The sequence below is a fragment of the Sarcophilus harrisii genome, chromosome 1 (genome assembly GCF_902635505.1).
Source record: "Sarcophilus harrisii chromosome 1, mSarHar1.11, whole genome shotgun sequence".
NCBI classification, from domain to species: domain Eukaryota; kingdom Metazoa; phylum Chordata; class Mammalia; order Dasyuromorphia; family Dasyuridae; genus Sarcophilus; species Sarcophilus harrisii.
The window spans coordinates 253,068,728-253,094,449 of NC_045426.1; the positions used below are offsets into that span (position 1 = coordinate 253,068,728).

Below are 25,722 nucleotides of genomic sequence, written 5' to 3' on the forward strand. Positions count from 1 at the left end.
GTGCCAAAATAACGCTGATTGTAAATACTGGGACCACTTAAGATGATGCTTGAGATTATTAAGAGCACTGCAGGTGGAGGGGGCTGTGACTAGAAAAGTGCCTATGTTGTTTTTTAGACGTAGTGGATATATGTGTTAGTTTTGCTGAATTACTTAAGAAAAAAATCTTTGTTACAAGGATTGGCTCAGAGCCAGTTCTTTCTAGTTTTTTGTCCCTCGTAAATGAATGTGCCATGAAAACAGTGGCTGTCCATAAACTGTTTTTAAAGCACAGTGAAATTCTCCAAGGGCAATCCAAGCCGTTCTCTTCCTTCTGTTCTGTCTAGGTTCAGCCAATATATACGTATCAAAGGATTGGCCCTATGAGCTCTTCACCCAACTGCACTCAGTCTTTGCCATACTATTTTCAGGACTTCCTGTAGCTTATTTAATGCTTCATGCTTTCCATTTTATCATCATCCCCTTCCTCAGCACCGCAGAATGCTCTTCAGGTTGCCCTCCCTCATCAGCTCCTGGAGGTAAACAATCTGACCCTGACAGGAACTGCGGAGAAAGCTTCCGTGCTTCCTCTACACCTGCTGATTCACCAGCAGCAGCATCAGAGGCTGTGGCTGTGCCCAGTAGAGCCAGCATTTTATTGTCTCCTCCCATCCGCTGACCCATTAAGGTAGCCGTGAAGCAACTGGCCCTTGTCCTACCTTGACACCATCAAGAGCTTCACTCACTTTCAACCTGGCCACTCATGAGGAAAGACAACACAGTAAGGAGGAAAGTCAAGTATTTTTGTTTTGTTTGATAGCAGACTTCCTGAGTATTCACAAGAAGTGCTAAAAGCAATGCTATTGGGCCATGGTGACCAGCTAATGAGTTGTGGGCTGTGGATCCTTGCAATAAGCAAGGGAAGGAATCCCGGCCACCCCAACTGAGACGGACCTCTGAGATCAGCAGGATGAGGCGGGGTGGGCTCCCTGACGACATGCCTTCTCTAAACCAAGGCCTTCCTTGGACTGATTTTCCTGAGGTGTTTTGGTAAGCCAAGTTGGAATGTACTGAGTTAATGAGAAACCTAGTTTTGAGCCTCCATCTTGGCCTTTTTTCTTGGGGAATAGGGCTCAAGTGTGTGTGAGATTGTTTGAAGTATGTAAGTATTGGGAGAAAGTTTATTACCCTCCCTGACCTCTCCTGGCTTTTTATTCATGGGGTCTAACCTTCTTCCATCCCTGAATGCTGCTTCTCCCATTATCCCCAGATAAATCACAAAAGGCTCAAGCCAAATCCTTAGCCACCGGGTAGGAGAATGACAACTAAGACCCAGCCTCCCAGCCTAACACCTGAGTAATTTTCCTTCTGGATGGCTTCAGCTTACTCAACAAGTCCTCAGCAAAGCCAGGAAACCTGACGGAACTAAAAAAGGCTTCACAGATGAGGGAATGTCTGAACTAAAATCTGAAGGATGCAACAGAGTACTGTCAACATGGAGACATGGGAAGGCCTAGGGGATTTTCAGGTATGGAGAAAATGACCAAAGGCACAAGGAGGGTGAATATTACTTTGGTTGGGAAGCATAAGGGACTAAGGGTGAAAAATCTACAAATGTGGAGGACTTTGAATGCCAGGGAGGGAGTTTGGACTTTATATCCTAATGGTTAGTTCTAAACTCCTTTTGTCCTTGTATATTTTCTCTCGTGATTTGCTCCTAAAGGAAGATGATTCCCAAATCTTCATTATTCCTAATAAGCTTTCTCCTGAACTCCACTCCCATATCACCATCTATTTAATGGACACTTCCCTACTGGCACTTGTAGCTCAGCATGTCAAACTAAAATACTCACCACCGCACCCAAAACAAGGGCTCAGTTCATCCCAGCAGTGACCTCTGACCCCACATACAATCAGTTGTTGAGGATATCCCTTACATTTGTTGCTTTTCTTTAAAGCAGAACCCCCTTTCAAAGCTCTGCTCAGATGCCTCTGCCTTCCTGAAACCTCCCCGTCATTCCAACTGAAGGCCTTTTTGCCCTTTTCCCTTGCTGAAGGACTGTTTGCTCCTCTCCTTGGCCACCATCACTATTCACATCACAGAATACTTCTGGGTACACCTGTCATATTGCCCCCAGAATCAAATATAACCATTTTCAAGTGGGGCAATTCAGGAGAATCACTGGTGCATTTGAGTGGCCTAAGACTTCTTGCCTTTTCAAGATACTTGGGGAGTTGAGAAGTTAAATATATATAGGAAGCTCCTATAATAAACAGTCCAATTGTGAGATGGACTGGTTTGGGGAAAAAGCTTCTTAAACTGGTGGGTTTAATACCACATTGGATTTCATAACAATGTGGGGGGGTCATAAAATTATGATTTATCATCAGCAAATATTTGATTGATATACCTATTTCATATACCTACCTACTTGGGGTCATGTAAAATTTTCTCCTCAGGCGAAAAGGGCTTGTGAGTGGGAAAAATTTAACAAGCTGTGGTTTAGGGCAACAAAAATGCAATGCATATGAAAAGCACAAGGACACAGAATCAAAAGTCCTTGGCTAGGTCTATAAGATATCTATGGAAGGAAAGAAGCCCATAGACTCTGCTGGTAGCTCTCTCATACTCTTGGGCTCTTTGTCCAGGACTAAGATGCTTGGTTCCATGGACTAAGATGAAAAGAACTGGTTTGAGTTTAGACAAGATTAAAGGAGTCCCTTCAGGCCTGGACAATCTATATTTTTCTAAAAAATACAGTACTATATCTAGTGGTTAAAATCACTCAACTAAAATGTGATCTTCAGGGAAAGTTTTAATGTTTATTCTTCACAACAAATATCAATCAGTCATACAAGAAATCTAACATAGGGCATCTGGGTCCAGGCATATAGAAACTTGAAAAAATGAATCTTGCTCCTCCTTGGTAATGAAGTCATGAGATATGATGTAGGTGGAAGAGGTGTAGAGAGAGGGATGAGAATGGAAATTGGACATGAGGAAGAATACTTAGATGGACTGAGATGTGAGAATCTGTTACTGGAAAATCTTTTCAGCTATGGTATTGTTTTGTATTACACTTGTCTTTAAGCTTCCCTCTAAGAATTGCTCTCTACTCCATTTGTGATCATCAGATGGAAAAGACAGAACTGGGGTAGCTGGCTTAGAGATGAGGAGGCTCAGGGAAAGCCTGAGAGGACAGCTAACCTAAGGTCTTTCAATTCTTAAGACTAGGTTCCCTCTCTAGCATATGGGACTCCAAGGTCCTGCAGGACAACCGAGAAGGCTGGAGCTAAAGGCTAGAACTTTTGAAAGAGAGACAGATGGAGCAAATACACAATGGACTGAAACTCCTGAACACAGAGTTTCTGGAAAAAGCAGAGGAATGGGACACCTGACACTTGTCACAAAGGGAGCAAAGGCTTTTGCCAGTTGGACAGTTTCAGTTGCACTGGATCCTGCAGACTCTCACCATTCTGAGATCCTCCTTCTGACCTGAGGATGTAGTCCCAGCCTCATCCAAAAATATAGGCCCCAGAGTAGGAAGACCCAGGTGTACCAGGCTGAGAAGTTGACAGCTCCTTACAGAGAAAAGAGAGGGAGAAGGGTAGAGGGGGAAAGAAAAGATGAGGGGAAGAGAAAGATGGAGACAAAGAGGCAGAGAGACAGACAGAAGAAGGGAGAAAAGAAGAAAAAAGGAGAGACAGAGATAGAGAGCCCTTCATGGCTCACCCAACATGGGAAAGCCCTTGGTGCCCAGTCCAACCTCCCCAACAGTAGAGAATGTACCCACTAGGGCCAGCTCCTTTTTCAGATGCAGTTACAAGTACTTTGGAGAGGCTCCTCAAGATGGAGGTTAAAAAAATGGGAAATCTTTCTCTGGAAATGAGACTAAGGTTGTAATGCTTCCTGGTGCATCCTGTTAAGTGAAAGGAAATTTCCTAGGAAGCCAGGTTGTTCAATAAGGACAAACAGCCTCAAGGAGATGAATGCCAAAGAGCTTTTTGTATTGAGATGACAAGGAAAAGGGGATAGAGGAAGAAGAAAAAATTTGGATGGGTCCTGGCTACAGAATTGGAATTCTTGGAATTGGAAAGAACTTTCCCTGTGGAGTGAGATTAATGTGGCAGAAAATAACTCTCTTAACCCAATCAGCCTTCAGAGGTACAAGTTCATACTAAGCTCAGGCAGACCAGACTACAGAATCACCTTCCTCTGCCAGTCTGGGTCCAGATAAGGCCAAATGGAGAAAAACAACCTTTTCCAAAGTGAGCCACTTCCTGTGACAGACCAGAGCAAAGGATGATTTCACCAGAAGAGTTCAATCTTGGAAATGAGTGTGAGAGTCAGGATGCCTGGGTTCTGAACCAGAAAAACCAAGGTCTGAAGGTGTCGTTGGATAAACTCACACATGCCAAAGGGATGAAGTGTTCAAGGGCTGGATGGCTAAGGTCCAAAGCAGAAAGGAAAAAAGGCTTGGAGAAATGACTCCTGAGGTCTAAGCTCAGTTGACAGCACCATGGAAACCATGCAGGCCTTGGTCCTCCAACCCTGTAGCTCAACCAATAGATTGTAGAAGTGGGGGAATCTGGATGCAGGTTGCCTCAGCTAATGTAGACACGGTGGAAGTCATGCGCCCCAAAAGCCGCATTACACTTGGGGCATTTTCTCTGGCGGGCCTCGTAGCGGCCCCGCACGCACTCAAAGCAGAAGACATGAAAGCACTTGGTTAGGACAGCATCCTTCTTCCGGGTGTTGCAGCAGGGGCAGGTCAGCCGGGCCTGGGACACAGGGCATAAAGAAGGGTTAGCCTTAGTCAGTCAGTCCATCATGCTATTCTTTATCTCCCCAGGTCCCAAACCTCTCCTCCTTTCTCCGAGTAAGAACCTCCGGGCTCTGCCCCAGCCTACGCCACCCTGCCTGCTCACCTTGTATTCCTTGATTTCCTCCTGCAGAATCTCATCAGCATCAGCATAGACCTCTACCTTCTTCTGCTTCTCCAACTTCCGCCGGAGTCGAGAGATGTCCTCCTAGGGTAAAAGCCCCAGGGATTAGTACCTAGAAGTCCTGCTCCTGACCCTGTCAATCTGAGGCCCCATGTCCTCTGGCCCTAGCCTCACCTGGGCCCTCTTGAGGTTGAAGCTCTCCTTCTCTCGGGCCGCTCGGCTCTCGGCCAGGCAGGGCTGGATTTCCCGAAGCCGGCTCTGTACATGTTCCAGCTGGACCTTGAGGTCCTCAGCCAGCTGTGCTGCTTCTACTGCCTAGAGGGGTACAGGGCAAATGGCAAATGAACTGGGGGGAAGGAGGGAAAAGAGGAGGTTTGGGAGAAATTTGGACCATCACTCACCCAGCCCATGCTCTCACCTTCCTCTTGTTAAGCTCCAGGGCCTGGCTCCGTAGGGTTAGCTCCTTCTCCACACTCCCCAAGCTGCCCTGAAGAACTCGCTCCTTCTCTTCTAGCTTCTGTACCACCAAAAGCTGAGCATCCACCTAGGACACGAGAACACGGCACCCAGGGCTTGGTGACTTTCTGACCTCACTTGTAGTTCCCCCTCTTTATCCCCTGCTAGTGTCTGCACCTGAGACTTGAGGCCCAGGACCTGCTCCCCCAGCTCATCCTTCTCTTCCCGGAGCAGCTTATGAATCTGGTTGGACTTGATTCTCTCAGACATTAGCTTGAAGTTGGCGTCATCCTTTTCACGCAGCTGCTGTATAAGGCGACCATTCTGCTCCTGCATATCCTCAAAAGCCTGCCCAGTCACATCCATCTCTGAGAGCAGCGCCTCCTCCTCCTGAGGGGATATATCTAGGGTTGGTGGGAGTAAATGGGAAGTGTGGGAAGGAGAGAAATAAATGGGCAACTTGACCTCCACACCTGCTTGGTGGCCCCGAGTTTGCGCTGCAGGTGCTCAATCTGTTCCTCTGCCAACCGGATTCTTCGCAGAGCATCCTCATCTGCCAATTTCTTACTCTCTTTCCTTTCCTTCTCTTCCAAGTCCCGGATCCGGCCCCGAAGCTCATCTACCTGTGGCAGGTACAGGGACTAAGTCTGGGGGGAAAGATCATTGCTGACCTGTCCCTCTCGCTATCACCTCTGGCTTTTTCCTTTTGTAGAAATGTAACCCAGAAACACAGAAAAGTCTCAGAAATGACGTTACTCTTGACCTGCCAAGGGTATACCTACTGTTTCTCAGACATAATTCAGAACCCAAGTGAGACCATTTGTTCTCAGGACAGTGACTAACCTTAACTGTCCTTATCTAGCTTGTCGAGACTAACCTTGGCTTCTCCTTTCCTACCTAAAATTTGGAATCTAGTCAAAGTAGTTGCTCCCACTCCATCAACAAGTCTGTCTTTCTATGATTTTTTTTTTTTGCTGTGACTGATAGTAATCAGTCATCCCCTTTATACTTTATCTCCTGCTGCTGCTACCAAAACCTCCTTAGAATCATTACTGAATCTCAGACTGGAATAGATCTCAGAGGATACCTAGTGTAGCCCTTGCCTAAAATAAAAAACCCTTCTGTAATATACCTAACAAGTGATTTATCTGGCCACTAAGGAAAGACCTCAAGTGATGGAAAACTCACTAGTTACTGTCCACTCCAATAATGGGCTGCTCAAATTTTAACAAGTTTGCTAAAATATGGAAATGTAATTCTAATGAGTGTCCCATGAAGTCAAACAGACCAAATATTCTCATTTTTCTATATAACAGCCTCTTGAAGACGTGAAACCTGTTATCTGTCCTCTAGCCTCCAGATTAACCTTCCCTAATTCCTCCACTGCTTATGGTCCTCACATGCTACGATTTTCAGCCTTATCACCATTCTGGGTCCTTCCCATGGACACAACTTAGCTTGAAGCCCATAAATGAAACTGAAACTATGAAAGCCCCAGTTCTCTATCCTGTGTTGCTGCTCTTGCAGCCTAACATCCTAACGAGCCTTTTTGGTCATCAAATCAAAGTGCTTCAAACAACAGGGATTCACCGAATGATGCCCACTCTGGCTGATGCTGAAATGCCTTCTTCTCCTTCCCCAAAGGACAAAATGGCTTTGATTCCCCCTCACTTCAGTCCGCAACCATCCCTCTCATCTCTCTCCCTGCTTGACAGGAGCTCTCCAACCCCATTTGTTGCCCCCAGTCCCTATCACCTCAGCTTTGGCCTTGCGCTCTGCAGCCATGAGCTGCACCTTGTCCCTCTGCTCCTTGGGGGCGGACTTGTACATGTCCAGCAACAGCTTCATCTCCTTCTGACTTTCTTGGGCCTTCCTGGGCAGGAAAAAAGCCAAGTTGGAGGGGAAAGCAGATTTTGTGAGAAGAGGGGTTGGGGGAAGAAGTGCAGGGAAGAGGAAGAGACCAGAGTGTTATGGAGATTAGCAAAAAGGGCAAAAGGAAGGGGGAGGTCCTAAGGAAGGAGCGATCAAGATATTAACTTAACCTGTCGCAAGCAGAATGGAATATCTATGACCTTGAGAGCCAGAAAATCTGACCAATCTATTCCAACTGAAAACGTGGCCTAGAATGGACAAGTAACTTAATCAAAGTTGTGCAATGAGTGATGGAATCAGAATAAGCCAAGGTTGACTCTGAGCACTCCAATTCTCCAATTATTGCACATTTATTTGCCTTATAGCTGATAAGGATGACAAAACAAATACAGAAGGAAGTGGTAGGGAAGAGAGAACTTGGGAGAAAAGGATAAGGAGTAGAGGTGGTTCTCACTTGAGCTCCCCTCGAAGTCCCTTGAGTAATTCAGACTCCTTCCTCTTACTCTCCTCAGCCTTGGCCTTGTCTCGATCTCCTCTTGAGGAAGAGGAGGAGGAAGAGGATGTTGGGGTCCCAGATGCTGACCCTTCCCGGTCCCGGGACTCTCGTTTTCCTCGAGGCTCGGTCTCCCGGCTCCTGGAAGCAGGGGTTTGGGGTGCGGGATGTGGAGTTTGGGCCTGGGTAAGAGGTACCTCCTCTTCAAAAGAGGGCTCTTCTTTCTTCACCACACTAGCTGTAGATGCTGTGGGAGTCACTGGGGCAGACAATGACTCTTTTTTGGCCTCCTGGAGAACAGCTGGCCCCGACCCAGAACTCTCCTCTTCTTTCACTGGGGCCAGTGTTCCCCCTACTCCTGACCCCTGATCCTCAGAGGCAGTTTGGGATGGGGCTGAAGGGCCTGAGCCAATAGTCTGTGCCCGGAGCTATGAGAACCCAGAAAGGAGAGAGGTGTCAGGGCTATGGTGTCTTCAGAGTCTGAGTTCTCATTAAAGGCTGATTCATTTAAGACCTGCCAGCCCTTTCTTCCCTCCCCACCAGTCACATGTTCCAGTCCATATACTTCTAATCTAATACTTTGCTGGCCCCATCAAATACGATAAATAAATATTCAGTGCCTCTGAAGTGCCAAGCACTATGCAATCCACACCTCCATAACAAATCCCATTCCTACAACAGTTTTTATAATTACAAAGCACTTTCCTCATATCCACTCTGTGAGTAGTGAAAATATTATCTCAATTTTAGGGTGATGAAAAAAATCTTAGAAAGGTAAATCAGTGACTTGTCTGGAACAAAATTAGTTTAGTGGCACTGATAAAACCCCATCCAATGCCCCTGACCTTGCCAATCTCCGCCTGCACCTCTCTCAGCTTCCTTTTATACCGCTGTGCATCACCCTTCAGCTGGTGGTTGTGGTTTTGCAGGCTGCTGATGAGGTGACGCATCTCCCGGTTAATGGGCCCTATGAACAAAAGTATGAGGGAGGGAATTTAAAGGTGATAGCAGAAGCTCACTTGGATTGCATACTCAAACTCATTTCACCTCAAAATGGCCAATACGAAGGAGAAGTCACATAAGTACAGAAAGCTCAGAAATTACTACCAGACATATGGATATACCCTGATAGATCTTTTTTTTTTATTTTATTTTATTTTTTTTTTATTTTTATTTAATAGCCTTTTATTTACAGGATATATACATAGGTAACTTTACAGCATTAACAATTGCCAAACCTCTTGTTCCAATTTTTCACCTCTTACTCCCCCACCCCCTCCCCTAAATGTCAGGATGACCAGTAGATGTTAAAATATATTAAAATATAACTTAGATACACAATAAGTATACATGACCAAAACATTATTTTGCTGTACAAAAAGAATCAGACTCTGAATTATTGTACAATTAGCTTGTGAAGGAAATCAAAAATGCAGGTGTGCATAACTATTACCCTGATAGATCTTAAACTACTTTTGTACAGATCTATATTAGCTGATTCTCAAAAACCTCTGAAGGGAAGTGAAAGCCCTACCTTGCCACCTTTTCAGCTAGTGAAATGATTCACAGGATGTCACAGAGAGCCAAAAAGCTAGAACTAGAAAAAGCAGGCTACTTGACTTTGAGTCTACTTGTCTTTACAATATATATATACTGTCTCAAGACCTAGGCGAGCCCCTGCTGATACCATGGAGCCTCTAAATCTCAAGCATTTCTTACCTGCCTGCTCGTTGGCTGCTAGATTCTGCTCAAATTCGATCCGAAGCATCTCATATTCTTTTCGCACCTGGGCTAATGTGTCTTCTAGTTGAATCACTTCAGTTCGAAGCTTCTTTTGCAGACTCAGTTCATCACTCTGCCCATGATCAAAAACACAGAAATTAGGAGGTAGAGGCCAAAAAAAAAAGACATCTCTCTTATTGAATTTCCCAACCCAATGCTGGGAAACCAGGTTTCCTAACTGTGAATCCATTGCTCTTTAGAATATATGCTGTCCTGCCTTTAGATTAAGGTGTAAAGATACCATGCATGACCCTATTCCCTCTCTTTCCTTCAAAAGGAAGTTCAAGTGGGGCAGCTAGATGGTAAAATAGATAAAAGTCAGGAAGACCAGAGTTCAAGTCCAGCTTCAGACATTTAATACCTCCTAGCTGTGTGAGTCTAGACAAGTAAGTCACTTAACCCCAATTGCCTCAATCAAAAAAACCCAAAAAAACAAAAAAACCCCCACAAAACCAAATTCCCTGTTCTGCTATAAAGTTTACGCAGAGTGCAATTTAATTTCTTTCCAGATAGGAAAGGAGAAATTTTGGTTAAACATCTGTGCCATTCCACCAGTAAATGATAAATCAAATAAAAATAAACCACAACTCTATTTCATCTTCCCCTCTCCACCTATCCATCTTTCTGAGAAAAGAGTTAAATCTCTACATTTAAGAAAAACACATTGAATCCAAGGCAGCATCTCAGAGAAAACCACTGATGTCTAATTACAAATATTTAACAAACTCACTCTTTTTCACAGCTGGTCTTTATTCCCTTCACTTAGAATGGAACTAGGTGATATGCATTAGAATACTGACTCTGCTTTTTTCCTTTCCTCATCCTATTCCCCCAGATGCTATGGTACAACAAAGGCCTAGAGTCCTCATCTCCACTTTAAATGGTACTCTGGGGCTTTCCTGGAGGATAGAAGGAAAGAAGATTTAAGCTTGGGAACAGAGGAGGAGCCTGTCATAGCCTTTTTGCCTTACCTCCATGTGCTCAATGTGCCTCAGATGGGAGTTCTTGGTAGCAAGGAGGAGCCCCCGGGCCTCATCCAGCTGGGTCTTCACTTGCAAGGATTCGTTGTAGAGCAGAGAGAACTGGGCCTGGAGCAGTCGGTACTCCCCAGTCTCTCTGACCACCTCTTCAGGCAAGCTCCGAAGGGCCACCTGGGGAGTGGAAAAGGGGAACAGGATAATAAAATCCTGCAACAGTTAGTCCAAATCCTTTCCCACTTAAAGAAACTGCTCTCTGAAGTAACCTCTTCTTTTTATCTCTTCTCTCCTCCCTGGCCCGCCCCTCACCTTGAGCCGTTCGTTGCTGCGTACAGCGCCCTGCAGCTCTGCTTGAAGCTTTTCTAACTCAGCCATGCGGCTATTGGCCAATTCTTGGTTCTCTTCCAGTTCAGCATTCAGCATCTCAAACTGGGCCAGGGTGGCAAGAAAAAGGAAGAGATAGAGATAGATGAGCAAAGGCACAATGGAAATGGGACCTTGAAGAGAAGAGGAATGTCCAGGGCCAGGAAGTGTGCCCCTAAAGGAGTCATGGGGAGCAGCAAACTAGTAGCTCACCTTCTGCATACTGAGTGTGATTTGGCCTCCCTGGAAACTCCCCGAGCTCCCTGACACATAGTAGCCGGAATTGAGCTAGAACAGAATAAAAAGAACCAGAATCTCAAGAGTCTGGAAACCAACCCACTGACCACCCCTTTATCCTTTCCCAGTCCCTACCTGCTCCAGAGCCTCAGCTAGGTGCTTGTTGAGTTTTTGCTCCCGTTTGCGCAATTTCTCAATGTCCCACTGCAGATCCTCTACTGAAGTCTCCATCTCTAACACCTTGGTCTCTGCTGATGTCACCTTATCTTGGAGTTCTGAATACTATGGAAGTGAAGGAGCAAGGGGTGGGGTGGGGTGTCCTCTTAGCTCCTCCCCATGATTCATCAATGTGTCCCCAGTCAGCAGTCTTACTTCCAGAGAGATTCGGTGGTGCTTCTCCTGCAGCTGTGTAGTCAAGTCCTGTAGACGCCTATTGTCCTGGCCGAGCTCCCTGGTTAAAGTCCTAAGTCCTTCTCCGAGGGACTCACATTCTCCTGAAAAGTTAGGGATTGATGAGAGGGCAATGACAACCAGAAAAAAAAGCTAGGAGCAGGAAACTTATATTGTATGACAAAAAGTTCCTACAAGGAACTGGGAAATATCTGCAATAGGTCTGATATAAGGAGATATATCTGCTTACACCTGTTTATACCTACATACGCCTGCTGTCAAATAAAAACTGATATGTCTCAGTTCTGAATAGAGAAAGAGGGCTGAGTGCGAATGAGGTCACCTCTGCTTTGAACTCGATGACACAGTTCTTCTACTCGCCGATGCAGGCGATCTGAGGCCTCTACCACTCTGGACACCGCAGCCTTGGAGAACTCCATGCGACCCTGGAGCTGAAGTTCTACCTCTTCACTACTGCTGGCTCCCAGGGCTGCCACAAAAGCCAAAGCTGGCTCGCTCAGCGAAGGCCGAAGCTGCAGGGTGGGCAGATCTGTAACAAAGATCCCAACATGACTGTCGCATTTGACATAGACATGCAAAAAGGTGTCAAAAGCAATACTGACAAGAAGCAGGGTCCTGCAGAAAGTGTGGTGAATCAAACTCTATTAGAACTCCTATCAAGTGGGCCCTTTATTAATAACATTTATATGTTATTTTAAAATTTGTACAGTCTCCTCCCTTGATCATGGTCACTCTGGTTGTCACTTTCCTCATGCTTTTTTGAGCTCTCCACTACTGGTCTCACCTCTTCTCTCTGTGGTTCCTGGTTCAGGCAGAGGGACCCCATCAAGTTCGATGCTATCTTGGGTTCCCTGTCCCTCTGTCCTAGAGAGCAATTCTCCTCGTCCTTCATGTCGTCGGAGGAGGACTTCTACAGTTTCATCCAGCTGTGAGGGAACAACTGGAGAACGTGAATTTTCTGGAGGCTTCAATGGCAAAATTCTCTCTCCCCAGAAGGGGATTATGAGAACTCAGAAGGAGAAGATGAAAAAAGATCTCAAGGAAGAGAAAACCGGTGCAGAGTCTGAGGTAGCAGGAACAAGAAAATGAAGCCGTGTGGCTTAAAAGAGGCAAGAGGGTTCTAGACAACTGAAACATACCTGGGCCCAATAGCGATTGACAATCAGCAATGTGGCATCATCAGTGGCCTGCCGCTTTTCTAGCTTTTCAATGCGCTCTCTTAATTCATCTTCACAGGCCTGTCGTTGTTCCAGTCGCTCTGCCAACTTTTTGTTCTTAAATTGCAAAACCTTCAGGTCCATCTCCTCCTGTAGAAAACAAAACGAGGAAAGGAACATATAGGTCAGAAGGAAAGGCTGTAATAAAATATCAAGAAGAAGAGAAATGGGAAGCAGGGTCCTGCAGGAGATCCCATGAGTGGAAAATCTCATTGTAACTTCTAACAACAGGGCCCCTTAACCACAACAACTGAATTTAAGCAGCCATTTACATATGATTTCCTTTAAGCTCCCTAACTACCCCACAAAATGGGCATCACAAATTCCCCCACAAGGAAAAAGTGAGACTAGAGAAGTTGTGACTTGCATCCGAGGTGGGATTCCGAACCAAGTTTTCCTGACTCCATCACATCACAAAGCAGTAAAAATATTAATGAAACACATCTAGCCATAAAAGTCACTCCATCCCTACTGAGTTGGAAGGGGAACAGAAGGCCGGTATGAATGCCACAGTGGCTCTCTGCACGGACTGTCAGGTTTTGCAGCATATATTTAGATAAAAGCAAAGGCAAATAAGAGGTAGACAAACTGAAGTCTTCTCAGGTGCATGATTGCAGATTTGGATAGATCCCACCACATAAAGTTTCCACGGCTCCATCCTTGGCAGGTACCCTCTCGCAGATCAGAAACCGCGGCCAGGGTTCCCGTCCCACGTTCCCAATGCCGCGGGGATGAGCGAAAAGGATGGGGGGGGGGGGGGGGGAGGGGTGTGCGGAGGGGGTTGGACGGGGAGGAGTGCAGAAAGGGAAGGGAGGTAAAGAGGAGGAGGGGCTGCACCGACCGTGGAGGAGATGCCTCCCAGGCGGATGGGCTCAATAAGGGTGGTCGTGGTCTTCTCCTCCCGATTCTGCTTCTTCTCCGAGGGGCCCGAGCCCCCATCCCCGGCTGCGCGCTTGTTGCCGGCCCCCGACATGGCAGCAAAGAAAGTGGGCGATCCGAGGCGGCTCCTCCTTCACCTGGAGGAGAGGCGGGGCCCCGGGAGACTCAGGATTCCAAGGCCGACGAGGAGGCCTTACTCCTTTCCCCCCTCCTTCCTTCTTATCTTTCCCCAGAAAGACAGTTCCCCACGTGACCACAGGCCTCCTACCCCGGGTCTGGGTTATCAACAGTCCCAGGAGATCCCTCACCTGTTCCAGGCTCCACCAAACGCCGCCATGATGTACGTCACCGGAAGTCGCATCGAATTCCTCCGAAGTGCGCAGGCGCCGAGGAGTGGGCGGGTACGCAGAAAAACTTGTGTGTTTTCTTTTCCTATTGGTTAGAACCTCGAGTTTAGAACCGCCTCCTGCCTCCTGCCTTCTTACCCAGCAGCCCATCCTCTTCCCCTTGATTGGTGAAATGACAAAGTACCATAGCAACCGTCTCCATACTACATTTTCTCTATCTGAGTAACCCCACCCTTTTCTTTATTGGTAATATTGAGAGAACTGAACATCTATACGCGGCAGAAAATATTGCGTTTGCGCAATATTTTTCCATTTATTGGTCCGTTCTTAACTCCTGTCACGCCTTTACCCCGCCCTGAAAGCTACCTTAGCAACCGCTAACCCAGCAACGACGCTTCTCACGGATTGGCAGAACCAGACTATTTCTTGGTCCTGATTGGCTAACGTGGTACCACAGTGGGCAGGGCCGCGATGCTCCGAGCCGTAGCCTAGGCCTGAAGGTATACAAGGCCGAGGGACAGCAGAGGCTGGGACGGCGGCAGCCGCGGGTGACACGATGGAACGGAGAAAATCTAGCGAAGTTTCTGGAGTAAATTCTAGACTGGTATTGGGCCTGAGATCAAACTCTGAGAGGCTGCTGGACGCGGCCCTTGGCCTGAACCAGGAAGCAGAACTGAATTTAGGGATGGAGAGGGAGTCAAACCTAGAGTCAGAGTCGGAACCTGGAGAAAGCAAAGAGGAGGAGCCAGGCGCCAACCTGTTGCCGGTGAGGGCGGGGCACATTCATTCGCTCACAAATATTCATCCGGGAAGTTTACCCTTAGCTTTCCCTGTAGCGGGACGGTCCACCTGTAATTCAGGAGAGCGGGTCGGTTTTTACAATTTCCGACCCCTTAGTGTTTTCTCTGCGCCTGGCCAGTCTTTTGCAAGACTTTATCCCCGAGCTTCTCCGCGAAGAACTGCAGAAACCCGGATTCTTATCTTTGAGACATTTTCGCTGCATCCCTGGGAATGGGCTGGGGGGAGTGCCTGGCTGGTGAATACTCAAGACTCCATGAATGTTCGTACGCCGGGAACTGTCTAACTCAGAGCTTGGGGCAACCTCACCTGCTTCACCCTTTCGGATTTCCCTTTAGAATGCCCGAGCGCAGAGATTCCTGGGGCTCCCACTAACCTAACAGTATTGTCACACAGCCCTCTTTCTCCACAGCCGCCACTTCCTCAGCCCCGAATCTACTTATGGTGAGCTCTGGGGGCTGGAAGTGGGACGCCGGGTGGGGCTGGGAGAGATCTGGTTAAGGGCGATGAATATGGGGAATGTCTCAGTCATACAGCAGGAAAAGGATTTTAGGATTCACCTAGTCAAAACTGCTTCATTTTACAGATAAGGAAACAGACCTTGAGAGTCAAGCAGAAAGCTGATAAAAACTAAGACTAGAATTTTCAGGTCTCTTGACTCTCAATCCATTTGCCATGGTGGACTCCTCCAATTACCTCCCGTTTTTTTTGCCCCCCCAAATGGCAGGAAATACCTGGATGTGCATTCCATGGACCTGCTGGAAAAAACCACCACCTTGGAAGAGATGCAGGAGTACGGGCTAAGTGAATAAGAGGGTTCGAATAGATTACCTCCTTCCCCCCGACCCCAATAATGTTTCTTTGGATGAGAAAAGCAAGGAGGGAGGGAGCTCACAGCAGGAGGAAAGAGACCTTCCTAGTAATCCAGGATGGGGTGACTCAAAAGGATCTTTTACTCCTGAACTGTTTGCTCTCTACCCTCACCTTAACCCACTCCAAGGTTGCTGGCAGAACTGCTAGGCTTGGGGAAGAAAGACAGGAGCCCCAAGGAGGCAGTGATTCTGGATATGTTTTGCCACACTTTGATCTTCTGCCGGCAACAGCACTTCTCTCGGGAACAGACCTCAGCTGCTTGTGCTCTGCTTCAGGACCTCCACAAGGCCTGTATTGGTGAGTGGTAGTGTTGAGTCCCAGGGAGAAGGGCCCTGCAGGGATTTTTCAGATCCAGCCTGAGAAAGGAGGGTAGTGGTGGTGGGTATGGAGAGAATGACTGGCTAAGGACAAGGGTGATGAACATCAAATAGTGCTTTCTTGGCACTGGCTTGGTAACTGTAGTAAATGGTGAGGCTGAGCTTTTTGGTACAGAAGCTACATATCTAATTTATCCTGTAGCCGTTTTTTTTATTTGCATGTTGTCTCCATTAGGTTGTGAGCTTCTGAGGGTGGGTAGACTTTTTTTGCCTTTGTATGCCCAACAATTAGCATGGTGCCTGGCACATAGAAGGCACTTGATTTGTACAGAACATGCAGTCAAAAGGAAGGTTAACAGCAGAATATTGGGAGGGACCTCAAGAGTTTTATTTTAATCTTTTGTAGAGGAGCAAACAGGCCCAGGGAAAGGAAATTACTTATTTCAAATGACCATGACAGATAGTAGTGAATAGAAATTGTCTTGGAAACAGGAAGCCATGAATTTGTTACCTCTGATACATACTGGCTGTGTGAGAGTGAGCAAGTCATTAAGTTTAACTTTTCAGTGTTCTAGGTAACTCTTTTAGAAGTTGCAGAGGTGCTGCCATCCTGCATCGGATGGGAGCAAGAATACTTCATCCTAGAGTTCTCTATACCACTAGAGTTAGGGACTCAACTCCCATTCCTAGATCTAGATAATTTCATTCCTTTCTTTCCATATGGTTAAGGGGAGTTATTACTGTCACTCATTTTCCCTTTTCCACAGCAACCCCCTTGGGCAACGTGGAAGACTGTTTCCGATTCTTCACCAGCCTCCTCTTCTGTCATGGAGTCAGGGTCAGTTCCACCATAAAGAAAATGAGAACTCTGAAGAATTTATCCCCATCCAATACTGTGTCCAGCAGAATTTCCCATATTTCCTTCCTTTACTACCTCAAGTCCTAGGAGGCCAAAGCTACAGTACTTTCTCCCTTTCTCTGCTCTGAAGGTTCTGTAAGAAAAAAGAACCAAGCTATACATTCTTACCCTTTCTCACAGCGTCCCCCCTTCAGCATTGACCTATTTGGAGAGGAACAGCTGCTGAGCCTGTCAGATTATATCATCAACACCTATTTCCGTCATTTTAAGCTCTACAAGTATGTCTTCACCCCTCAGGTACTGGTCCCACAGAATATAAGAAATCTAGTCTATTCCTTCCCCCATTTTTCTGTCTTAACATTGTCATTCTTCTCTCCCTCTGCTTTCCCAGGTGCGGTTAGACTTGTCTTTGCGTTATGTAGGTCTGCCTGAAGTAAAGCCCTCAGCAGATGGTAAGAAGGGTAGAGATTAAAGGGAGCCTGAGAAAGGGTTGAGAAATAATGCTCTAAGGCTCATGGCTCCACTGCCTTTCATCTTTCAGTCCAAGAAGAAGAAGAGGTAGATGAAACACCTGCTCCAGAAGAGCCAGGACCAGAAATAAAAACTGACCAAGAGCCAAGTAAGAACTCAAGGGGCACTTGTTTCCCCAAGTCTTCCCTGGGAAGCTGTTCTTTCTTACCCTATAGGGAAAAAAAATTTCTTCTGCTTCCTCCTAGTCAAAGGGAGCTCCTTAAGGACTAAACTGAGTCCATTATTTCCCACCTCCCAGGACACTCCCTGACGTGACACTGTGACACTCCACGAATCCCCTTTCCTTACAACTTGGGACTGAGGTTCTCTTTATGAAAAAGGTTCCTTCAGCTCAAGTTTGAATTGCTTTTTCAACAATCCCAGGTCCGGGCGATATACTCCGAGATTTCATCTCAGCCCAGCTTACCAAGGAGCTGGGGCAACTCAGGCAGATGGTGGAGGCACGGCTGAAGGCTGGCGAGGAGCAGCTCAATAGCAGGCTGGTTGCCCTTGAGACTCCTACCTTGACCTCCAAGAGCAAAAGCAAAGCCAAGTCACCCCAGGGCAATTTACCCAAATAAAAGCCTGGGCCAGAAATACCCTGTCCCTTCCCCCAGGTCCCCTTCTGAGCATCTTCTCACTCCACCTTGAGAGACAGCTTGTTCCCCAGTGTGCAGGATGATTTATTTCACATGAAAAATGGACAGCAACAGCAAAGATGTGAATATCATTCTCAACTGGTCCCTTTTTCTTCTGTTCAAGTCCTGTCCTGTAGTCCTGAGCAACAGGGATGGGGGCATAGAGCTGACCCCCTTTACAGTAGCATCATCATCAGAGAGCACAAAGAGAAGGGAAGAATGCATTCGGCCAGAGTCCACGGTGACCGAGTTGACTGTAGCCCTCAGATTGGGAAACATGAACTTCCCAAAGCTCTTGGGCTAAGAAAACAGACTTCTGGGGGCCCCAGGATGGAGGTCTTAACTATGCAACAATAGATTCATCATCAGTGTTGGTTGGATCTCCCTCCTCATCTGGATTATAGCCCAGGTATGGGCTAGGAGGCTGGTGTTGGAAGAGGGCAGCCCTATTTTGTTGCTCACCCTTCTTTACCCAGTGTCCATAGAGGCGGAAAGCACAACTGTCAATGAGTTGCCTCACTGGTCGAAGCCCATATGGGTCTCCTAATAGAGCTCCCTTGCTCAAGGGCCTTACCCGACGAGTGCTCAGGGCTACTCGACCTGCAGCCAACACTGTCCATACTGCTACCTAAGAGGAAAAAAAAAACAAGAGAAACAAGATCATGGACATACTGAATGTACGCAAACAAACTAATACGTATGTGAAGAATAGTTGGGTCTCGGGGAGACAATATCATCTCTATCACCTATGTCTAAGGGAAAAGTTAGATGTAGTGGTAGTGGATTTTGTTTTCCTAAGATCCTTTGGCTTGTAATATTTTCTCTTTGTTCCTTACCCTAAATCGCTGGATGGGAGAAAGGCTCCAGGCCTGGCTACCCTCACAGCGTTGGAAGAAGGGATGCTGCAGGGCCTGCTCTGCAGTCAATCTTTCCTCAGGATTCACCCGGAGCAGCCTTGAGATCTGAGAGAAGGCAGGGTCCATGAGAAACTTCTTCCCCTGATTCCTGGACTATTACTGTAACTCACCCCATTTTGAGACTTTGATCTACTCACCAGATCTTTGACAGTTGCTGATCGGTCATCCCATTCTGGTGACCTGAACTGGTAACGGCCCTCCATGATCAATCGTAGCATCAGAATCTGGCGTCTGTGCCAGAATGGGGGAGAGCCAGCCAGGAGTGTGAACAGGATCACGCCACAGGCCCAGCTGAGGAGGGAAGACCACCAGGTTTGTGATCAGGGAATGAAATGAAAGCTAGATAGAACAACAAACAAGTAACTAGGGACTCACATATCAACTTCCTTGCCATAGCCAGGGTGGGTTTCATCCATAGAGCACTTCAGAATTTCTGGGGCTAAGTATCCTGGGGTCCCACATAAATCTGGAGAGATAAGGAATATATGTTAGGGATACTACTAATGCTGGCCCCTGGAGCTCTGATTATTAAAACAACTTCTAGCTAGTTTCCCTACCTCTAGGCTGTTCCCTTTCCTCCAATTTATTATATTTATAGCTATTGGGAGGAGTGTCAAATATTCTTATGTTCTCTTACTGAAAACACCAGCTTGATCACATATTTGATTAAATCCACAATTTCTTTGACTTAAATAGACATCAAGGTCTTCTCTAACCTCCTTTCCTTATTCATCCAATACACCTCTACTACTTCAGTCAACCAAATCTGTTTATAATTCCACACATGCTTTGCTCATTTCTAACATTCAAAGTATTTTTTCTTGGAATACTCTACTCTCTTTTCTCTGCCAAGCCATTAAATCACACCTTTTTCTAAACTTATTTCCTCTATGAATGTTTCCCTAGTTACTAACACAATTCCAAATTCTCTGTATCTTGAGGAATCCTAGCATGTATAAATCCCTAATATTAAAACTGGAATGTTTGGGGAATGCAGTATAATGATTAACTCACTTTCTTTAGCTTAATAAAAACTCCTTGTTTTAAATCTTGTTACTGAAAATCCTTCTAAAGTACTATAATTCAGAAGAACTAATATTCTTTCAGTAAGAGACCTGGTAGAGCCTCAGGGAGGTACTTGCTAAAAAGTCAGTATCTTTCCAATATTGTAGACAAAAGAAATTAGAATCTGTAATGGCTCCAAATCATATAATCTTTAAGACTGTGCTATGAATAAATTATGATTAGCCTATTTATAAGTGAATTGTCTATTTCACCCAGAAATTGATTGGCTCACAGTCTAACTGGAGCTTCCTACTAGTTGCTGGATTCCAGTTAACTGAGGTTCCATCTTTTGTTCAGTACTTCTTTGACAAGCTGTGACTTAACTTTCTAAAGTTATCTCACAAAAGATCATTTTCTCAACCTTCCTAGAATGAATTCCCTGAACATAGACTTCTACACATCCTTAATGACTTCTCAATTTTAAGTCACTCCCTTTATCAGGTCTTTAGTCTCTTTCCCAACCAAGATTCAGCTGCTCAGGATGACTGATTCCACTTACCTCGAAGTTTCTCGCCAGGTTCCACATGGCAGGAAAAACCAAAATCAGAAAGTCGAATCTTCAAATTGTCATCTAGAAGAATATTCTCAGGCTTCAAGTCACGGTGCACGATGTTGTTGGCATGAAGAAAACTCACAGCCTCCAGCAGAGACCTCATGATAGCCCTAGACAGGGAAGAGCCTAATTCTCTGCAACCCCAGAATCAGCAGCTTTCAAATCTAGCAGTTTTCCCTATCCCCTCCTTTTTGCCAGGCCACCCAGAAAGTCTTTCTCCTTTTAATCCCCTCATTCCCTGGGTACCAAGGCCATTGCCCTTTTCTTCCCTTTGGTTTTCATTCCCTAGGTCTCCTTTTTTTTTTTTTTTTACCTGGCCTCCTTCTCTGTGAGAGCAACCTTTTCTGTGAGGTAGTCAAATAACTCTCCTTTCCGCATCCTAAAAGATGAAAGGTCAACGATAATATGATACATCTCGATGGAGAAGCTAAGAGGAACCAACCACTGTCTTCCTTAAATTTAGTTCAATTAAATACTTATTAAATTTCCACTATCGTGTAAGGTCATCACCATACTATGTATACAAAAACAAAAAAGAAATAGCCCTTTATAGTCTCTTCTCTTGGAAGAAGCTAAAGGGCCTACAATTGGTTCTAAGATTGACAAACCTAAGTTTAAAAAACTGAGGCAATCGCTCAGGCTGGTCAAACAGGGTCTCCTACTTATAGATTGTCATTGAAGTATTTAAAATATTATTCTAGGGTTTGTTTTAGCTCAGTGATTTATCTTTTTCAATGCCTTCTTGGTTAAGTATATTATCTTAGAATTGATTAGTCTTTCTTACTAAGAAGCACAAAAGGAAAAGGGAGGGGAAACTGGGAATACAGGGTCCATAGCCAAAGAAAAAGAACTAAAGATGTGGGAAGCAGGTTTTCACACCTACAGAATAGTGAACTTAGGGAAGTGGGTCAGACAGGAGGCTACAGAAAATTTTCAAATGTGGGCAGGGGGATACTCACAGGTCAAACACCAGGAACATGAAGCTAGAAGACTCATAGGAATCGATGAGAGTGACTGAGGAAAGAAGGAAAAGAGAAGAAAAGACATAGAAATGGAAAGGAGTAGACACATTAAGGGTGTTTTTTATTATTAGGTGGAGATATGGGGGCTATTATACAGAAGGGAAAAGGTAAAATGGAGAGTTATGGGGTCCAATAGCTTCTGAATTCATGATGGCAAAGCCTGAACGGGACGAACAGGCAATGTTGGGATAGTAAGGAGAATCTTTGGAGGGACAATGATAGGGACTGGTCAGGGTAGTTGGGTTATCAAAGAAAGGAGGTATAGCCTCACTGATGTGGGGGTGGCCAGCAACCTGGCGCAGGATCTGGGTTTCTCTTCGAGTTGCTTCTCGCACCTCCTCCAGTTGATCAGGACTCAACCTTTCAGCGGTAACCTCCATGATCTTCACTGCAAACTCCTGGCCAGTAGCTCGGTGAACACATCGCCTGACCACAGAACTTATGCCCCTGGTTGAGGGAAAGGGGAGGAACAAAAAGGGATGATGAGAGGGCTGAATCTTGTCCCCCCCACAATTAATGTAAAGATAATTTTCAACATTCACTTTCCTAAGATTTTGAGTTTATTTTTCCCCTTCTTCCTTCCCTAAGACAGCAAGCAATGTGATATAAGAAATAACATGTGCAATCATATTAAACAGTAACACATTATGTTGTGAAAGAAGAATCAGAACAAAAAGGAAAAAGTCACACACACACACAAAGTGAAAATAATATGCTTCAATCCACATTCAGATTCCATAGTTCTTTCTCTGGATAGCATTTCCCATCATGGGTCTTTTGGAATTGTCTTTTATAGCACTGCTGAGGAGAAGCTAAGTTTATCATAGTTGATCTCACAATGTTGCTATTATTGTGTAGAATGTTCTCCTGGTTCTGCTCATTTTAGTCAGAATTGGTTCATGTAAAATCCAAGTTTTCCAAATCCATCTGCTCATTTCTTATAATGCAACTATATCCCATTATAGTCATATGCCATAGCTTATTCAATCAGCCATTCCCCAATTGATGGGGATGCCCTCAATTTCCAGCAATTTGCCACCACAAAAAGCTGTCATTTTTTATCTATGTAGATCCTTTTCTTTTTTAAAATGATTTCTTTGGGGTTCAGACCTAATAGTGGTATTGCTGGATCAAAGAGTATGGCCATGAACCTTTCTTCTCCTTGCCTACTACTCATACATGCCTCTATCCCCTGGTATCCTCCTTTGGACTTTATTTTTGATTCAGATTACTTTATGGCCTTGCCCCAATACTCTATATCTCTTACCCCCTCTTTTTTTCAGCTGCCTGGTTATATAGATCTTATTTATAAAATAATTCAAGAAGGATTTTTAGGAGTCAGCTTTGCCACTAACATCCTAAAACCCAAGGTTATACAGAGGCAATCTGTTTCTTTACATTTATAATAATGATTTAAGGTTTGTAAACACTTGTCTCAAACATCCCTTCGAGGTAAAGAGTGTAAAAAATCTCCATTTAGAGGTGAAAAAGCTAAGGATCAGAGAGATTAAATGATTTGAGGGTCATTATTTCTATTAAGTGGCAATGTCAAAATTCAAACTGAAAGTCTCTCCTGAATACATGTCCAATGCTGTTCCCACTTAACAATGATGCTTGTCTTTCTCTTTGATTTCATATGAGGACAATAATAACCTGTCATTGTTGAGAGCATCAAGTAATACTTCATATCTTTATAACATTTAGATACTTTTTTGGGGGACGAAGAGAAGGCAATTGGGATTCAGCAATTTACCCAGGGTCACACTGCTGGTTAGCCCTTGAGACTGTCTCTGAACAGAGGTCCTCCTAACACCAGGGCCAGTGCTTTATCCACTGCTCCACCTAACTGCCTCAATAGCTTCTTGTAAAACAATTTCCCAAATACAATCACAGTATCTCAATGATCAGATCCCACATATATTTATAGCAACATTTTTTTGTAGTGGCAAAGAATCAAAACCAAAATAGATGCCAATTGATAGGAAATGACTAAACATAACTAAACAAGTGGTAGTATAGGCCTGTAATGAATTACTGATGCTTTGTAAGAAACAATTGATATGAAGAATATAGAGAAGCATAAGAAGATTCAGACAAACCAATTCAAAGTAAACAGAACGGGATGGGGGGGGGGGAACTATGTAAATAAAAATATAAACACCAAAAACAATGCTGTGGAATATAATGACCAAACTTGGACCCCCAAAATTGAGGGAAAAGTATACCTCCCCACTAATTTGCACAGAGAGGGCAATGTATAGAATGTGAGACTTGGATGATTTGTTGGTTTAGTTTTGTTAAACTTTCTTTTCCCATTTATATTCTTTGTTACAAGAAATTGCTTGGATGGGGAAGAGGGATATATCAGGAAGTGAAAGGAATGTGAATCAAATACTAGCAAAATAAGACTTTAAATTTTAAAAAAACCTCAGAGATCACTTATCCAAACTACACTTTCACTAAGTATCATGACAACTATCCCTGGCTGAATGAATGGGCTGGGCAATTGCTAAGCTTGTGCATAAAGATCTCCTTCAATCAGGAGGCAACAGGCTCTTCCATGTTTATATAGCTCTAATAATTTCAAATGTTTTATTTTAAAAATAAATATGCTTTATGTGCAACTTTTCTACCCATGGTTTTTAGGTATTTTCTGGAACCAAGCAGGATAAGAAGTCTGTTCAAATCCTATCTCTATCACTTCCTTTGGTGACCTCAGTAAGATACTTTCACCTCTTTGGGTCTCAGGTCTTTGCTCTAAAGAATAAAGCAGCTGGATCAAATGACCTTTTTTGCTGTAAATCTACAGTCCTACAAAAAAATCCCTCTTATATATGACAATAGCTATTATGTCCCTAGACCTTTGTCTAGGGACATAATAGCTATTGTCATATACTTTATCTTATATCTTGCCATATACTGTTACTTTATCTGTAAAAGAAAGAGAAGTGGTTTAAGGTTCATTCTGGCTCTAAATTTAAAGATGCTAGGACTCTCTCTGAAGCTTCTTTTCTCCAGGTTTAACAGCCTTTAACAAGTTTCCTATAGCACAGTACTTGGTCCCAACTAGAAACAAGTATGCAGGGCAGAATTCCCTAACTTTTAAACGAGGAAGCCGGGGCCTAGAGAGATGATGGGGCTAGCCCAGGCCTCATACACACAACGAGTCAGTGTCAAAGCCAAAGCCTGAAATTCAGGTCTCCAAACTCTTTCCGTGCACAGGGGCACACAGTCTTTCCTCTCAAATGAAGTAACAGCTCCGAGAGCACTTCCGAGTAGTTCCAGATGAGTTTAAGAAGCAAATCCAATGTTGTCTGGGTCTTTACTCCAACCCAGGTCTGACGGCACAGGGAGGCCTTTGGCCGGTCACTTCCTTCAGGTCTGTATGGTGGGGGCTGATGATCTCTAAAATCTTTTTGGTCAGCCGGACGCCGGTGAAAACAAGCCTCCCCCAACCCCTTCGCGGGAAGGGGGGGCCCTACCTGCCAATGACATCCTTGGGATCGTACTTCTGATAGAACTCCTTGGCTGCAGCCCAGTCGGGGAGCTCATCCTCCGGCCCCACGTCCAGCGTCATCTTGAAAGACTGTGGCGCCTGCGAGGACGCGGAGGGGAGGGCGGCAAGGGAGGGGAAGGAGGGCAGTGAGATCCACCAGCCCGAGCTCCGGGGCTGAGACGGGGGGGACACGCATCGGGAGTCCCTGAAGCGCCGAGCGAGCGGCTGAGGAGCCAGGATCTTAAGGGAAGGGGAAGGGGAAGGGGAGGGGGAGGGGGAGGGGGAAAAGAAGGAAGACACTGAGGAATTGAGATTGAGGGAGACACCCTAAAGAGAAGTCTGAAGCCGAGGGAAGGGTTGGGGGGGAAGGGAGGAGGGGGAGGAGGGATGGGGGGGGGTCGGGAAGGTGCAGAGGGAAGGGGAAAAGGGGGGAACCGCGGTAGCGGGGAGGAAAAGTGGGACCGTTGGCACGCAGGCGCACTGGGAAGGCGGGGGGGCGGGGAGGGTTAAGGGCGTGGGGTCTCGCTCGGTCTCACCCACCCGGCAGAAGGGGAGGGGGTTGGGGGGATGCCCTAGGAGGTTCGGGGTCTCCGCGAGGTCGCTCACTCTAGGATTCTGGGCTCGCTGCTTCAAGTCAGTCTCCCAACAACTGGAGGCCGAGGTCTCAGACTCCGCCCCCATCTTTTCAGGCCGAGCCCTTCGGCCAATCAGACA

The 25,722-nt window shown here is 45.5% G+C and overlaps 3 protein-coding genes across 4 annotated transcripts; 1 reads left to right on the forward strand and 2 right to left on the reverse strand.

Annotated features, from left to right (window-relative positions):
- Positions 1 to 2,777: 2,777 nt before the first annotated feature.
- Positions 2,778 to 14,021, reverse strand: RNF40 (ring finger protein 40). Its single transcript, XM_003761588.4, has 20 exons — positions 13,922 to 14,021; positions 13,576 to 13,750; positions 12,657 to 12,824; positions 12,302 to 12,443; positions 11,840 to 12,046; positions 11,479 to 11,600; positions 11,242 to 11,388; positions 11,083 to 11,157; positions 10,816 to 10,935; positions 10,501 to 10,680; positions 9,467 to 9,602; positions 8,593 to 8,714; positions 7,709 to 8,175; positions 7,138 to 7,255; positions 5,856 to 6,005; positions 5,560 to 5,772; positions 5,345 to 5,470; positions 5,101 to 5,241; positions 4,909 to 5,010; positions 2,778 to 4,761 (listed from the first exon to the last, which is right to left on the reverse strand). The coding sequence occupies exons 2-20, from the start codon at positions 13,705 to 13,707 to the stop codon at positions 4,585 to 4,587; spliced, it is 3,045 nt and encodes a 1,014-aa protein (XP_003761636.1). The 5' UTR covers positions 13,708 to 13,750; positions 13,922 to 14,021; the 3' UTR covers positions 2,778 to 4,584.
- Positions 14,022 to 14,255: 234 nt separating this feature from the next.
- Positions 14,256 to 18,125, forward strand: CCDC189 (coiled-coil domain containing 189). The gene is made up of 9 exons (XM_012542888.3): positions 14,256 to 14,726; positions 15,171 to 15,202; positions 15,486 to 15,551; positions 15,759 to 15,928; positions 16,716 to 16,786; positions 16,988 to 17,104; positions 17,199 to 17,259; positions 17,349 to 17,426; positions 17,702 to 18,125. Exons 1-9 carry the CDS (start codon positions 14,517 to 14,519, stop codon positions 17,896 to 17,898), a joined length of 1,002 nt encoding a protein of 333 aa, XP_012398342.1. The 5' UTR covers positions 14,256 to 14,516; the 3' UTR covers positions 17,899 to 18,125.
- PHKG2 (phosphorylase kinase catalytic subunit gamma 2) lies at positions 17,983 to 25,710 on the reverse strand. 2 transcript variants are annotated; one of them, XM_003761586.2, is made up of 10 exons: positions 25,549 to 25,710; positions 24,995 to 25,107; positions 21,784 to 21,959; positions 21,450 to 21,504; positions 20,804 to 20,869; positions 20,437 to 20,600; positions 19,248 to 19,338; positions 19,010 to 19,163; positions 18,792 to 18,917; positions 17,983 to 18,583 (listed from the first exon to the last, which is right to left on the reverse strand). In XM_003761586.2, the coding sequence occupies exons 1-10, from the start codon at positions 25,687 to 25,689 to the stop codon at positions 18,299 to 18,301; spliced, it is 1,371 nt and encodes a 456-aa protein (XP_003761634.1). In that variant the 5' UTR covers positions 25,690 to 25,710; the 3' UTR covers positions 17,983 to 18,298. The 2 variants fall into 2 exon arrangements, with proteins under 2 accessions (XP_003761634.1, XP_012398341.3); XM_012542887.3 differs by having other exon boundaries at positions 25,615 to 25,631.
- Positions 25,711 to 25,722: the final 12 nt, after the last annotated feature.